This window comes from Haliotis asinina, chromosome 15, assembly GCF_037392515.1.
Source record: "Haliotis asinina isolate JCU_RB_2024 chromosome 15, JCU_Hal_asi_v2, whole genome shotgun sequence".
NCBI classification, from domain to species: domain Eukaryota; kingdom Metazoa; phylum Mollusca; class Gastropoda; order Lepetellida; family Haliotidae; genus Haliotis; species Haliotis asinina.
This window is the reverse complement of record NC_090294.1, coordinates 42,094,090-42,108,736: the sequence shown is the minus strand read 5'-3', so window position 1 is coordinate 42,108,736 and position 14,647 is coordinate 42,094,090. Positions and strand designations below refer to the sequence as shown.

Genomic DNA, 14,647 nt, shown 5'->3' with positions numbered 1-14,647 from the left:
GCACATGTCATCGGTGCCCAAATGCGCTGATCGATGCCCATGCTGTTGATCACTGGATAGTCTGGTCCAGATTCGATTATTGGAATATTGGTGAGTGCGGTGTAAAACTAAAGTCTCTCCTTTGTTCACATCCACTTCACTGAGACTGAATGGTAATCGTGTAATGAGATTTAGAAGAGACATAAATTCAATGTTTAGGAGACTTATTCATGTCCCTAACTTGTAAACACATACATGATTGTCAGAGAAAAGCCCATGCTCTAGGAAAATAGATTACATTTGGTGTAAAGGGCAAAATAGCTGTGAAAATTTTTTGAATGGATAACTGAATATTTATATAGAGACACCGTCTGTTTGCGAAAATTCTCTACCTAACTACACGTATATATGTAGGCATTCCTCACAACGAGGCCCACACATCACGATATTGATCCCTTGAAACGCTACCCTCATCTGTTAATCATGTAGTCACTTCATGTCTAACTTCATTGTCTAATGTGAAATGTGAACTTTTTGAATCGCTTTCAAAGTAGAATAAAGTGTTCCTTCCCTTAGCAACGTCATTAAACACTGATATGTTTTCCATTGTTCCTTCATGAGGGATGTTCATTGATCGTACTACCCTGGCACGTCCCACAGCGTAGTAGCAGTAGTCCTCAGAAAGTGTATTCTTTCGCTCTCGTCACTTCCATACATACGCAAACCTTCAGCGACATAACAGCAGACGGAAATCGCTAAATCGATGTTGTCTTTTACACTGGGTTTGTGTTAAGCAAGCCAAACCGTTAATGCATTGTTACGTATGTTAACAATTACCACAGTTGTTCGTTGGAGTCCAATGTCATCGTCAGAACTTGTAAGTCAGTGTTTAAAGAACAATTACGGTTCTTTTGGGAATAATTCTGTGTTGACTCTGGACACGTTTAAACAGAGTTAATGCATGCGCTTTTAACTCGGTGTTCACACACGTGTTAAAATAATACAGTGTTGACACAGTGCATGTAAAGTAAAGTACAGACACTGTACATGTTAATGCGATTCATTTTGTTTGTTGTTTAATGCTGCAATCAACAATATTTATGCTGTGTAGAGACGGGTTATCTCCCTTTATGACCGTCCAGGAAATATGGCGAAGATTAACATTTCGCTTCTCATTCTGCGGAAGGTTGAATGTCATTCTTTAAAGATAAGCTTATATAGAAGAACGTAAGGGTATTCAATTCGTCACACGAAGTTTTGTAAGGGTGTACGGGATTGTAAGACCCTTGTTAATTCCATATTTGATAATAATATGGAATATTGAATTTACAAGGGTCTTACAGTCCCGTGCACACTTTCAAAACACCGTCTAACTACTAGTATTACTACTGCTACCCATCCTTTCCAATCACTAGTTATCAATGTATGGCTCCACAGTGTGAGGGGGGAAAGAGTGAAGGAGTGAGTTAAAATTTTACATCGTATCGGCAATATTACAGCCATATAGCGATGAAAACAAGGTTATCAGTCTAAAATATCCGTCGACAAAGGACAGTAAAACTAACTAGATACTAAAACAGATATATTGCTGTTAAAACTAGTCATGAACTCTAAAATAGTTTAAGTAGAAAGGACGATACAGTGTACAAAAACAGGCTTTAGTTCGCCAACAACTCAAGGTAGATCACCATATTAGGGACCATGGGAACTTACAGTACTTTTGCTACCTGCATGGACCCTAGCTGGATTTATATCATCCCTTCAACTGCAGGCGATGAAGTGAATTTTAGCCTAAATTAAAATGACAGGGATACTACAATTAAAATAGACGGTAAATGTAAATTACCTTTGAATGCCTTGGGACTTATGTACCTTCTCAGGAGGACAATAATTTTACTCTACTTCAACCTAGGGGGGGGGGGGGGGGGGAGACGCAACGCACAGAGTGAGTGAGTGAGTTAAGATTTATCGTCACATCGGCGTTATCTCAGCCATATAGTGACGAGAACATTTAATACTGAAATGAAATATATATCTACTATAAAATCCTGTCGACGAAGGACAGTAAAACAACTAGAATATCACAATTCTCATTAAAACTGGCGAAGAAAGATAAAACTAATATCACCATTTAGACAACACAATATAAAAACAGGCTATTGATCGCCAGCGACTGAATGTACGCAACGCACAGAATATCAAGAACATATTGTAGCATTGAGACTAGCACGTTTAGAGGGCTACACTGTAGAAAGTTACTTGACAATAGTAAATTCATACACGGTTTGGAACGTTGTGAAAAGCGGTTCCTCAAACTTGATGATGGCCTTCCCATGCTTCGCGTCAACACACGTCAGTGCATCTGCAATGAAGGGGAAGTGTGAGAAAGTGAGTTTCGATTTACACGTCACTCAGAAAAATCCCAGCTGTATGGCGGCGGTCTATATATCTGGACCAGACAATTCAGTGATCAATAGCATGAACATCTAAGCACTCGGGATTCTATGATATGCGTCTAACGACAAGCTTGGCTTACTGAAGATAAATTCTAACTCATTCGGATCTTCGCAGGTCTGGAAGGGAAGAATAGTGCGGTTATTTTCCAAAGTAAACGCTAAATAAAAGGTAACAAAATCATCAAAGTGTTCTGATTAAAAAAATATCGGATGCGTCGTATTTTAAACAAATCGAGATACGCACTTTTCATGCATAACAACATCACATATTTGAGTTTTGACATTAGTCTACGTGACGGGTGACGAGTGATGGTGTGAGTCAGAATTGATCTCCAGGTGCCCATAATTGAGGCGACGAAGCGGATTAGCTGGTCACGCTCGCTGAGTAGGTTGATGCATCTCTAGATCAGACATAAAACATTTCATTGTATTTTGTTACTTATTGGTTTGGTTTATCTGAATACATTTGTTAATGAAGTACAAAGTACCTGGTGTCGGGCTGGTAATTTGTTCAGGACCTGTATCTGTAAAGTGATACACAGCCTGAGACAAGGGTCCAATTCCTCCACGTAAACACAGTGTGAAGCTCTGCTGGTTCTGCTGGAAGGAGACCCACAACTCTCCTGTAGGGTACATCCATCTGATCACGCCAGCACTACACGAGGGGTCAACTACAGCCGTGTAATGGTTTCCTTCCTGGGCTTGACTCCTGTAAAGGGGTTGAGGCAATTGGTGTTAGAAAAAGGATGTACTGACTTGGAATCGAAGAAGGTAATGAAGTCAGTGAGTGAGTGTGTGAGTTAATATTTAATGTCACATCGGCAATATTTCAGCCATATCGTGACGAGAACCATAAATACTATGCATAATAGTGAATGGTAAAAAATGCCAACGAAGGACACTAAAACAACTAGAGTATCACAGATAGATATTTAGAACCAATAGCTAATTCTAAAACAGTTTAATTATAGAGAACGCCACAATGTAAAACACGGGCTATAGATCGCAAGCAACTGAAAGTAGATCACCATACTAAGGACCATGGGGACTTACGGCACCTTTGCTAGCTGCATGGACCCTAGTTAGTTTTACATCATCCCCTCAGCTGCTAGCGATTGTAGGAACGTTTAGTCAAAGTTTTAAAATAACAAAAATGCTACGTTTAAAATCGGGTAAGCAAAAATTAAATTGTGAACGTTTTGGGACTTACGTATCCTCTCAGGAGGACAATAATTTTACGATGCTTTAGCCCCCTTTGAGGATACAGCCACTAACAATACCAGCTGCTAATTTGTACTACCAATCGTTAAAATACATCTATCTACAGCATATAGTAATCAAAATTCAGTCATTAAATCAATTTCTTTTTTAAAAAAAACCAATATTAAATCATAACTAAGAGCAGTAAAAAGGTCCTTAATAGTTCTGACATTGAAATATTTATCCCTTGTGCGACCACAAACAAGTTATTTTGTTACACGAAGGAAATGTTAATTATGAAAACTTGTCGTCAAAGGACAGTAGAACAACTAGAAAATCACAGTTACAATTAAAACTAATGTGGAAAGTGAAGACTAATAGCATTATTTGAGTATAACAATATAAAACACGGGCTATACATCGCTAATAAGCTGAAAGAAGACCAGCTTTCCCGTACCATGGTCAGTTATTCACTAACATTCCCTTACAAGAAGCCTTAACAATTATCCGTAACAAGCTCCAGGCCTTGATACTAGCCTCACCACAGACAGCATCATCAAGCTTGCTACCGCATGTTTTGATTTCTCTTATTTCGCAGGACCATCATGAAAACGCTTGAATCATCAGACCCGCGCATCAAGCCTAAACCAACCCCGATCGGAATCACAATACCCTAGGTGGGGCCAGTCAGGTATGAGTCAGCACGACTAGTCAAGAACAAAGCAGGTTTGATATAGCTTTCTCTAGCGGTTCAACAATTACAGCAGTCATCCGAGCAAACAGACGGGGAGCCAGCAATAGACGCCCCAACCCTGGAGCACGTCTTCACCAAATACCATGCAGTTGTGGTGATTGATATATTGGCGAGCTATCAGTTTGTAAACGAAATAGGTCGGCTATATGGGAGCACATGGCAGATAACCCAAATCATATTTTCTTGTGGAATAAGATTAGCGTACTTTCGTGTAATAACAATGACTGGCGTCGGCGAAAACTACAGCAAGCAGTTGAAATAAGTAAACATAAACCGGTGATAAATAAATGGTGACCAAGGTGCATATCTGCCATGCGCACGGGACCTCTTAATTAACTCTTGATGAACTTCTTTTTAATGAACTATTCATACATGTGAAGTCTCTTATCTGTCCGTTCTGAGAAGTAATTAGCAATCACCGGGTAAATAGCAATCACTATGTAATAACTTTCAAGTTTCAACTCTTTCATAAATTCATCATTATTATGTAAGTAGAGGTCCAGTTTTCAGCTACATTTATACTGTACCCTTCACCTGTGATTATGATGTCATGCAATATGACATCATGGCACAGATATTACATCACAGGGTTGACGTCATAGTATCAACTGTCAGTTAACCTGATGAAGAGATTTGAAATGACCACGAGAAGTTGTGTGTAAAAGATTAAAAGAAGATGCATCCATAAAAAATCTTGCTCATTCATAACAACTTCTAAATTTCTTAAGAAATCGGTCAACGTTGGTGTAGATATCTGGCAATTTCTCTGAGATGAAGGTCGGCTGAATAAGCTTTTATTACTCGCCCGTTGAAGATAAAGCAGTGTAATATTTTCACTTCAATATTACACTAGTGTAATACCGCTTCACGTATGACGTCACAATGCTAATGTTGATGACGCGATTTTACTAGACCTTGCTTGACTTGAAAGCTGAGAGTCCTCACACTGTAGGCAATTTCGCCGCAGTTTCTGTCAATTTATGTTGGCGAGTAATAAACAGAATACTAAACTCGCTTCCGTGAAATACCATTTTCATTAAACTCGTTAAAGATTTAGTATCAAACTTTCGCGCGTCTGATACCAAATCATTAACTCGTTTACTAAAAATGGTATTACACGGAGGGTCGTTTAGTATCCTCTATATACACAATCACCATATCCCACTGATTGCATTCCAGTATCATAATGCAATCGTTCTGAATTTTTTTCACGAAACTAATTTAATTATCTACATATTGCCGTGTATCATACTTGGATATAGGGCATACATTTTTTATTCTTTGAAAGTGTTTGTTTGAATAATTGTACGGAAGAAATTGACATATTTAGTGCAGCAAACCATAGAATAAACCTATTCACGAGTGTTAAAAGATGAAAAGCAGACATCCTCTTTGAAAGGCATCTTGTACTTGTACAGCATGTATTTTAGTTCCTATGATGTGAATAGTTACAGACTGATATGTAACACTTCCCAGTTTTGAACAACCGGGTCCAGAGGTTTGGTTAAGAAAAATTGCATGTTTTAATAAAATGTAAAATGTATGAAAACAAAACACTCAATTGTTTAAGAGTACATTGCAATTTATTACAAATTTGAGGAATTAACATAGCGGCTATCGGGGAAATTAGGGTATAAGGGGTTGATCCGTCCAGGCCCTAACACAAAGTGACACTGAAAGCAAATATGTGCTTATGCGTCTATGAATTCAAATCTACTATATTCCTGAAATATTTTGAGAGAAACTCCCTGGAAGTGACCATGAACAAGAATTACATCACATAAACTGTAATCTTCTATGTGACCAAAAGATAAAGAACAACTGTATTTCATTCTACTTAAGCGGTGGAGGTCGTTGCCATGTTATTTTCACACACTTGTCAATAAGTGAGTGAGTTAAAATTCACTGTCACATCTGTTATTTTCCGTAATTTGAGATGTTATTAATGCTGTAGTTATAATTGGGTCACAATATTAAAGATTTTAGTGTTCGTTATTATGGGTCACATTTCCTACGGGAGAATTATTTAAGCGGTACGCCTCTAAGGCACTACTTTTAGAGTCACCTCCCTTTTGAACATATGTAACCACGAGGCGACGACATTGTTCTGGATCTCTCTACGGTGTTGGCGATCGGCGTAAGTGCTCGAACGTTCGGGAAATGACTGCGTGTCTATATAAATGCTAGTTGCCGTCTAGACAACGGACACACACATTCACATTACTGGAGTATACATCATCAACCGCTGCAAACGTTTGAATCTACATAGCCGCCAGACCGCTCGCTGTGTTACATTCTGCATTACTGTTTCTCTCTCTCGCACGAAGACTTTGGTGAGTTTGCTATATTATATTTTGTGACCCATTGCCTTAGATTTTGTCTCACTTTGTACTGCATTTGAAATCAGTATTGTGAAATTGACTTGTGAGTCAGACTTTGTATAACTTGCCTTAACACAAAATTTGAATGTTTTAGACTTGTCTTTGTTCTGTTTTGCTGGTTCACAGGGGGTTACTTACATCGTTTGCCACAGCAAATTCTTAACCGTAACACATCGACAGTGTTTCAACCATATCGGGACGAGAACAGTTAATTTTATACATAATAATTAATGTTCTAATGTTAAATCATAAAACCTGTCAACGAATTACAGTAAAATAACTATATTATCAGAGATTCGAATGTAGAACTAATAATGAGATCTAAAACAGTTTAGCTGTAGATGACAATAAACGGTAAAAGCTGGCTATATATAACCAAGAAGGTAGATGACCATACCAGGGACCATGGGGACTTTGTCAGTAAGTAATTCCAGCCATTATTCAGTGTAGCTACCTACCCGTCTATGGTGAGTTGGCATGACTGAGCTGACACTGACACCCACGTCATGGACAGCACAACCAACCAGAGGGGATATGGCATCCTGAACGTACAGTACTGAATAAAACGAATTATACTGGAAAGAAATGGCCGCTCACAACAGGTGCACAATGATCACGTGTATCTTATCTGTGAATACCAAATGGGTCAGTTTAGAGAGTTAAGTATCACAAGGTTTGTTTTATAACAAAGTTGTTTCATGAAAAAACTTTAAGACATTGTCGAATCGACTTTAAATTTATGGGATATTTACTTTTGAAAGGATTTTATCCCTCTTTTATGAAGTTAAACAAGTCAATTACAACCAAGTCCTTAGGTATGTTATCGCCATCACCGTATGACGTACTATGTTGACCCTGCTTCTTGGAATACTTTCAGTTAAAGATCTTCTTATAATGTTTACGGGAATATAATTACGGGAATCTGGGAAATGGAAACCAACTGGAGCCTTACGGGAATCTGGGTGACGGAAACTCACTAGAGCCCATACTGGAATCTGGGAAAAGGACACGCACCCAGATGTCGCCACCGTCCTTGCACCCGTCAGTAAATAAGGATTTTTAACTGCTGTATTTTTATTCTTGTTTATATTGTAATTCATTTGTTTCTGATTCTTTTAGTGGTGTAAATGTTAGGTCGACTTGTGACCTAACCAGTTGCCAAGGATGAGAAGAAAGAAAACGGGAAGGAGCTATATTTCCCAGCTCAATGCCGACAGAAGAAAGAAATGGTTTAATTCTGTGCCCAAGGCGTTGTGTAAGAGTTGGTTTATCGGCCTCAGTGTAGAGACTGTCAACAGGTGAAGTTCTGAAAGACCCAAGGCACTCTTAGACCTTGGAGGTGGACGGAATCAAGAATTTAAAGGTTGTTTTTACAGGCTCCGCCACATACGATCGAACCATAATCGAGTTTTGAACGGACCGGGGATCGATATAGGTGTAAGAGGGTAGCTTGATGCCCTCCCTACTTTGAGTTAGAAATAACCTGGTTTTAGGGATTTAATATACAGCAAAAAAGGTAAATGTTAAAGTTAACATTTTGGCCTCCTTGACAGCTTTGATGGGACTGCCATTTATAGAATGTTCTGGGTCCTTATGAGGCTTATATTTTCTACATAAATGTATACGATTCGTTTTGGATTTAGAAAATGTAAAGCCATTTTCAAGACACAATTTATTTAATTTGTTTAAACGTAACCGCAGTTGTATGCATATTTTTACCACCACAAGAAATACTAAAATCATCTGCAAATAATGATCCATCAATTTAATCATTTGCGAACCTTTGATAAACTATTGATTGGTCTTGTTACAAACAATGTGAGAGACAAAAAACTGCCTTGAGGGACACCCTGCTCCTGATCGTAATGATCTGACAGGGTTGAACCCACTCAGACTTGAAATTGTCTGTCTTTTAAAATCTGTAAAATAAAAGGAGGCAAACTGCCTCATAAACCAAAATCATGTTAATCCTTCCAAATGCATATGTCATGCTTCCAGGTCGTGTCAGAAGCTTTCTCAAGATCAAAGGAAATACATACAGTGTGGTATAGAAAAGTGACGTCATCAAACACCTGCGTGACCTCACCGTGCCATAGGAAAACGCTTGGTTTATGAACGAAAAATCAAGCACCGGCGTGACCTCATCCGTCTAGACACCCAGTCTAGATCTACAGTCGAAGTTGGTGACTCACCAGCCCCTGGGTAACGGCTCCGGGTTGACCTCATTGAACACCTGGCTCACACCCTGCCGTGGGAACCGATATGACACATCACGCCATGGCACCACCCCACTGATTTGGACTAATCAGCAAGTATCAATACTTACTGGTCTACAAACCAGTTTCATCCGGTTTTCATTTGAACTCCGCTGACAATAATCACTTGACTTGTCTTTACACCATGTTTACATGTTTACAAACTCAATCACCTTTTCGGTCGCATATCTCAAAGTGCGTGACGTTGAGGCATGGTGCACTCTCAGCATGCAGCCGAGAGAGCTCACTCAGTCAAGGTGTCATATGATATCTCCTCAAATTGTTCTCTCCCATGTTACATTTTCTGCCTGCTGTGGTTTGTTTGGATCCATACATATTCAGAGATGAAGCATACATAGCGACAGACAGCACTGAGTGTATGCGTACGAGGCTGTTCGCAGTGTTACTAGGATGGAATTATGAATTTAATCTGGACAAATAGGATTGAATGAGCGCCTCATGATAAGACATTTTAAAACAAACATAAATGAATCTTTTGAATATACTCATATAGTGATGTATAGCTTTTGTTGTAACTCAGTCCTATAGCTGCCATGTACGTGCGCTTCATTAGACTTCCAGTAGGAAAGTTTTATAGTGTCAGATCACGCATTGGTGTAAATAGTTGCATGTTCCCATGCTCAATGGAAAACTCCATGGGGAGAATCCTCTTGGCACACATCTTGTGACTAAAGATGGGTACCACACATTAGGAAACACAAAAGATATATAGATTTCATGGTTTATTAGCTCCGTTTTCAAATGAGTAAAACCATGGGATAGGAGCAGTCAAGAACATTTATCCGTTTTATTCGTTTTTAGGCCATCGGCCCATGTACATCTGTGAACATTAACATTGTAATATAGCATTAGTGACAATGATTATGCACTGCGGAGAGACAAACAATGTTTAACATATTTTGCTACATTGAGTATGGTTTGATGATCTTTACTACATACTAGTTGCTTATATGAGTAGGCAGTGGGGTTATCGGAATATAGAGATAATATATATCTAGCCCTTACCAAGTTATACACTGGGCACACAAATAAGAAGTGCATAACATCTTCAACTATCTTATCATTACAATACTTACAGAAACACAATCGTTTATCGATACCATACCTTCATCCAATGGTTGTTTGAATAGGCAACTCATCTAATCGAAGCAAACAAAAGCATCTCCTCAACTCCCAGTTTCTAATATTCATAATATTCATAACATAATATTCTGTATAAAAGCATGATTTTAACTGGAGATAATGTTTTAACCTATAAGATGTACTTATATTATCAAACATTACTTGCACATTACACTCACATATGCGTTGCTTAAACAGCATTAAAAACCTATCCATATCGCCAATATCCTGAAACCACCACACATCACCAAATCCAAAGCTGAAAAGTAGCTGTCTTAGACCACTCGCCCATGTTGTCCTGCCAAGATTCATCGAGATGAAGATAATAAAAGATAACACTGCCTGGGATATCTGCTATTATCCATCCTCAAATGTTTGCACCAATACTTAACACATTTAACATGATAATCTATATACAATCGATGTCTACCACACTCTGCCAGAACAGCATTACTAGAATTATATTTGCTAACGCCCAGCACAAACTTACAGAAATTAGAATGTAACGATTCTAATACTGGATATCTCTGAAATCCTCAGACTTTAGCACCATATAGCAACACAGGCTTAATTTTAATGTCGAATAGTTTAAATGCAATATTAGCTGGCAATCCCGGGAGCATAAAAAGTAACTTTTTGATGAAAAACAGCGCCTTGTTGCCTTTGACAGCTAACGTGTCTACACACTTTGACCAAGACAATCTATTTGAAAACAAAATGCCCAAATAATTATAATACGTAGTAACCTTTATCTCAGAGCCACTAAAGAACCATTTTTCATAATGCCTTAATATACCACCATTTCTGAAAACCATGACTTCCGTTTTATCTAAATTAACTTGAAGACCCCACTTATTGCAAAAACTATCAAGAATATCTATCTTCCTCTGCAGTCCAATGACACTGTCATCAGCTAAACACAAATCATCCGCATATAGTAATAATAATATTTCCAAAAAGTCTTGGCCAACCGATATACCTTTTAGAGTGGACGATTCTTTCATATTCTGAAGTTCTAATATAAACATGGAAAATAACATTGGGCCAATAATACACCCTTGACGAACTCCGACACTGTAGTGTTAGAGAGTTTAACAGCACACTGAATTTTAGAATACATATTCTTTAACAAAACAAGTATACGACCATGAACACCATTCTTCATTATGGAGTACCAAAGAAGTTTCCTGTTAATAGAGTCAAAAGCCTTTTTGAAATCTACAAAAATGCAATGAAATCTTATGCCCTTCGCAGATAGATATTTTTGAACCAAACATTGTAGAGTGAAAATATCTACAGTAGAGTATCCGCGTCTAACTCCAGCTTGTGCTTCTGGGATCTTCTCATACAAATCGGCAAACTGACCTAATCTGCCATTCATAACCGCAGTCAAACATTTTCCTAGCGTGTCTGTCAAGGATATACCTCTATAATTATTAACATCTTTCACACTTCCCTTCTTATGTAAAGGTATAATAATACTTTTAGCCCACGTAGATGGAAACACCCCCGTACGCATGATACAATTAAATAATACTGTCAAATATGGAACTAAAGTACTACAACATTTCATAATTATTTCCGGCGGTAGACCATCTTGTCCAGGTGCAGTCCCGCATTTTAGCCTGTTTATGGCACTATATACTTCACTCTCTGATATATCTGAGTTCAAAATGCTATTTAAGGTTACATCTTGACAGACGTTACAGTTTTCCTCAGTGTGGTTGCATTCATATAAAGTTGCAGACTCCATATTATCACGCCCAATAGTCCATAGCACGCCCAATTGTCTACTGTAGATGTCATTGTCCTTCATCCTTCTCCTGTCCTTCGCTCTCTGTGTGAGATAGGGTGTCTGTATCATCATCATCATCATCATCAGTTAACCCTTCCACCCAAGCCTTGTATTTGAACAATTTGGAAAACACATCATCATACATAGTATTGCTATTTTTTACTTCTGTTAATATTCCTTGTGTCTTTGGGCCCCACTGCATATGATACAGATAAGTAATAAAGCCAGCATACGTCTCCTTAAACGCGATCCAGCTTAATTTTTTCAGTCCGGTTTGGATTACGTCCTCGCTAAAACCTCTCTTCGTGTACAGCTGGCGTTTCTCATCTAGTACATCTCTATTCAGCTCACGTGTACGTGAATACATTTGCCGGATACCTTGCTCTTCGAGATCAGCCATCTTACTTGTCCTGTTGTTGACATTGCTTAATGATTCATCATCATCATAATCATCCTGTTCCATTTCAGGACATTGCTTGTCGTGTAGATGTCGTTGTAAGTTATGGTTACTGCTAAACACTTGACCACAATAGAGGAACATGAAGTTAGAAACGGATTCGGGATTCGGGATTCGAATCCTGAATTTGAATTTCTGTATGTATGTATTTCTGTATGTATTTCTGTATGTATTTCTGTATTTCTGTATTTCTGTATGTATGTATGTATGTATGTATGTATGTATGTATGTATGTATGTATGTGTGTGTATCATGTATGTATCATGTATGTATCATGTATCATGAATGTATGTGTCATGTATGTACCATGTAGCATGTATGTATCATGTAGCATGTATGTAGCATGTATCACGTATGTACCATGTATCTACGTATCTATGCATGTATCATGTATCTACGTATCTATGTATGTATCATGTATCTACGCATCTATGCATGTATCATGTATCTACGTATGCATCTCCTATCTACGTATCTGTGCATCTCGTATATAAGTACGCATCTCTGTATCTACGTATCTGTCTATGTATGCATCTCTGTATCTACGTATCTGTCTATGTATGCATCTCTGTATCTACGTATCTGTCTATGTATCTATCTATGTAGGTATCTATGAATGTATCTATGTAGGTATCTTTAAATGAATCTATGTAGGTATCTATGAATGTATCTATGTAGGTATCTATGAATGTATCTATGTAGGTATCTATGTATCATAAATGTATTTGTGTATCTGTGTATTTATCTATGTATCTGTGTATCTATCTATGAATCTATGTATCTGTCTATTTATCTATGCATCTATCTGTGTACCCATGTATCTATGTATCTATGTATCTATCTATGTATCTATGAATATTTTATTTTCAGATTCGGGATTAAAATCTTACAAACATGAACACCCAAACCTACATTTTTCCATATTTCAGCCTCAACATTGATTTTTCTTCAGATTCGGGTTTCGGCATTTGAATCCCGAATCTGAACAAAATATTCAGATTATGGATTCAAATCCCGAATCTGAATATTTTGTTCACATTCGGAGTTATGGCCACCAGTGTCAATATACAGTATGGTTCAAAATTATTGAGAATAGCTAAAGCATTTCATATTATTAAACGAGAACAAATCAGATAATACTGAATGTATTGTGAAAGTGAACTGACCTTTTCATGTTGTGTAGGTAACAATTTAATATTTTATCAAGTCTCCTTGAGCTTCACGGCACAGTCTAAGACGGGTAGGCATACTTCCTATCAGAGAGGTTAGTGTCTCGTGAGTTATGCTGTCCCAGTATCGGACCACTTCTCTCTTCATGTCTTCAATTTTTGTCAACCCCTTTTGATTCACACATTCCTTCATCATCCCCCAAATGTTCTCAATGGGATTTAAGTCAGGGCTATATGCAGGAAATGGTAATGCAGTCACATTTTTCTCCTGAAACCACTGCTTGGCATGTTTTGCGGTGTGTTTAGGATCATTATCTTGCTGCAAAATCCAGTCATTTCCATAAAACACATGTGCACTTGGAAGGAGAAAATTATCTAATATGTTAGTGTAGCGTTGACTTGTCAGATTTCCCTCAAACACACACAGCGGGGTCGTTCCTAATAAGGATATCCCTCCCCATACATGAAACTTTGGGCTGTGTTTAGGTCGTCGATACAACGGTGCTGACGCAGACTTTGTCCATATTTTCACATTATTGAGATATACCCATATTGAGCTTTCATCAGTAAAAATCACATTTTCCCAGTCAAAGTTTCCTTGTTTCATGAGAGGAGAAGGAATTCCAGCCTTTTTCTCCCATCCAAGATCAATCAAATTTCTTCTAACTGTAGATTTTGATACACCTGTTGATCCCCTTTCTATCATTTCATACCTGATGTTGGAGATGCTTGCCCTTTGCTTTTTAGACGCTAAAATTCCCAGCCGGACGCGATCTGAGAAGTCCAATTTTTTGGGTCTCCCTGCTCCTTTCTGGTGCCCAAAATCCTTTCCCTCTTTAAAATTCTTCCTAATCCTATACACAGTAGAAAGAGGAGTTCCTGTTCTCTCTGCCAATGTATTTACATCATCAATTCTTTGATTACACAACTCAAAAATCAACCTTCTTTTATCTTCAGCAGACATTGTTGACAGTGCTGAGGAAAATGACGTCTGCTGCAAATTCAGGGGAGGTAACTCTAATTGTACTATACTCAGTAGGCCAAGATGAGTTACCTCC

The 14,647-nt window shown here is 38.1% G+C and overlaps 1 protein-coding gene across 1 annotated transcript; it reads right to left on the bottom strand.

Annotated features, from left to right (window-relative positions):
* Window positions 1-1,544: 1,544 nt before the first annotated feature.
* On the bottom strand, window positions 1,545-7,393 carry LOC137265259 (uncharacterized). Its single transcript, XM_067800614.1, has 3 exons — window positions 7,229-7,393; window positions 2,924-3,144; window positions 1,545-2,341 (listed from the first exon to the last, which is right to left on the bottom strand). Exons 1-3 carry the CDS (start codon window positions 7,309-7,311, stop codon window positions 2,235-2,237), a joined length of 411 nt encoding a protein of 136 aa, XP_067656715.1. The 5' UTR covers window positions 7,312-7,393; the 3' UTR covers window positions 1,545-2,234.
* Between the last annotated feature and the right edge of the window lie 7,254 nt (window positions 7,394-14,647).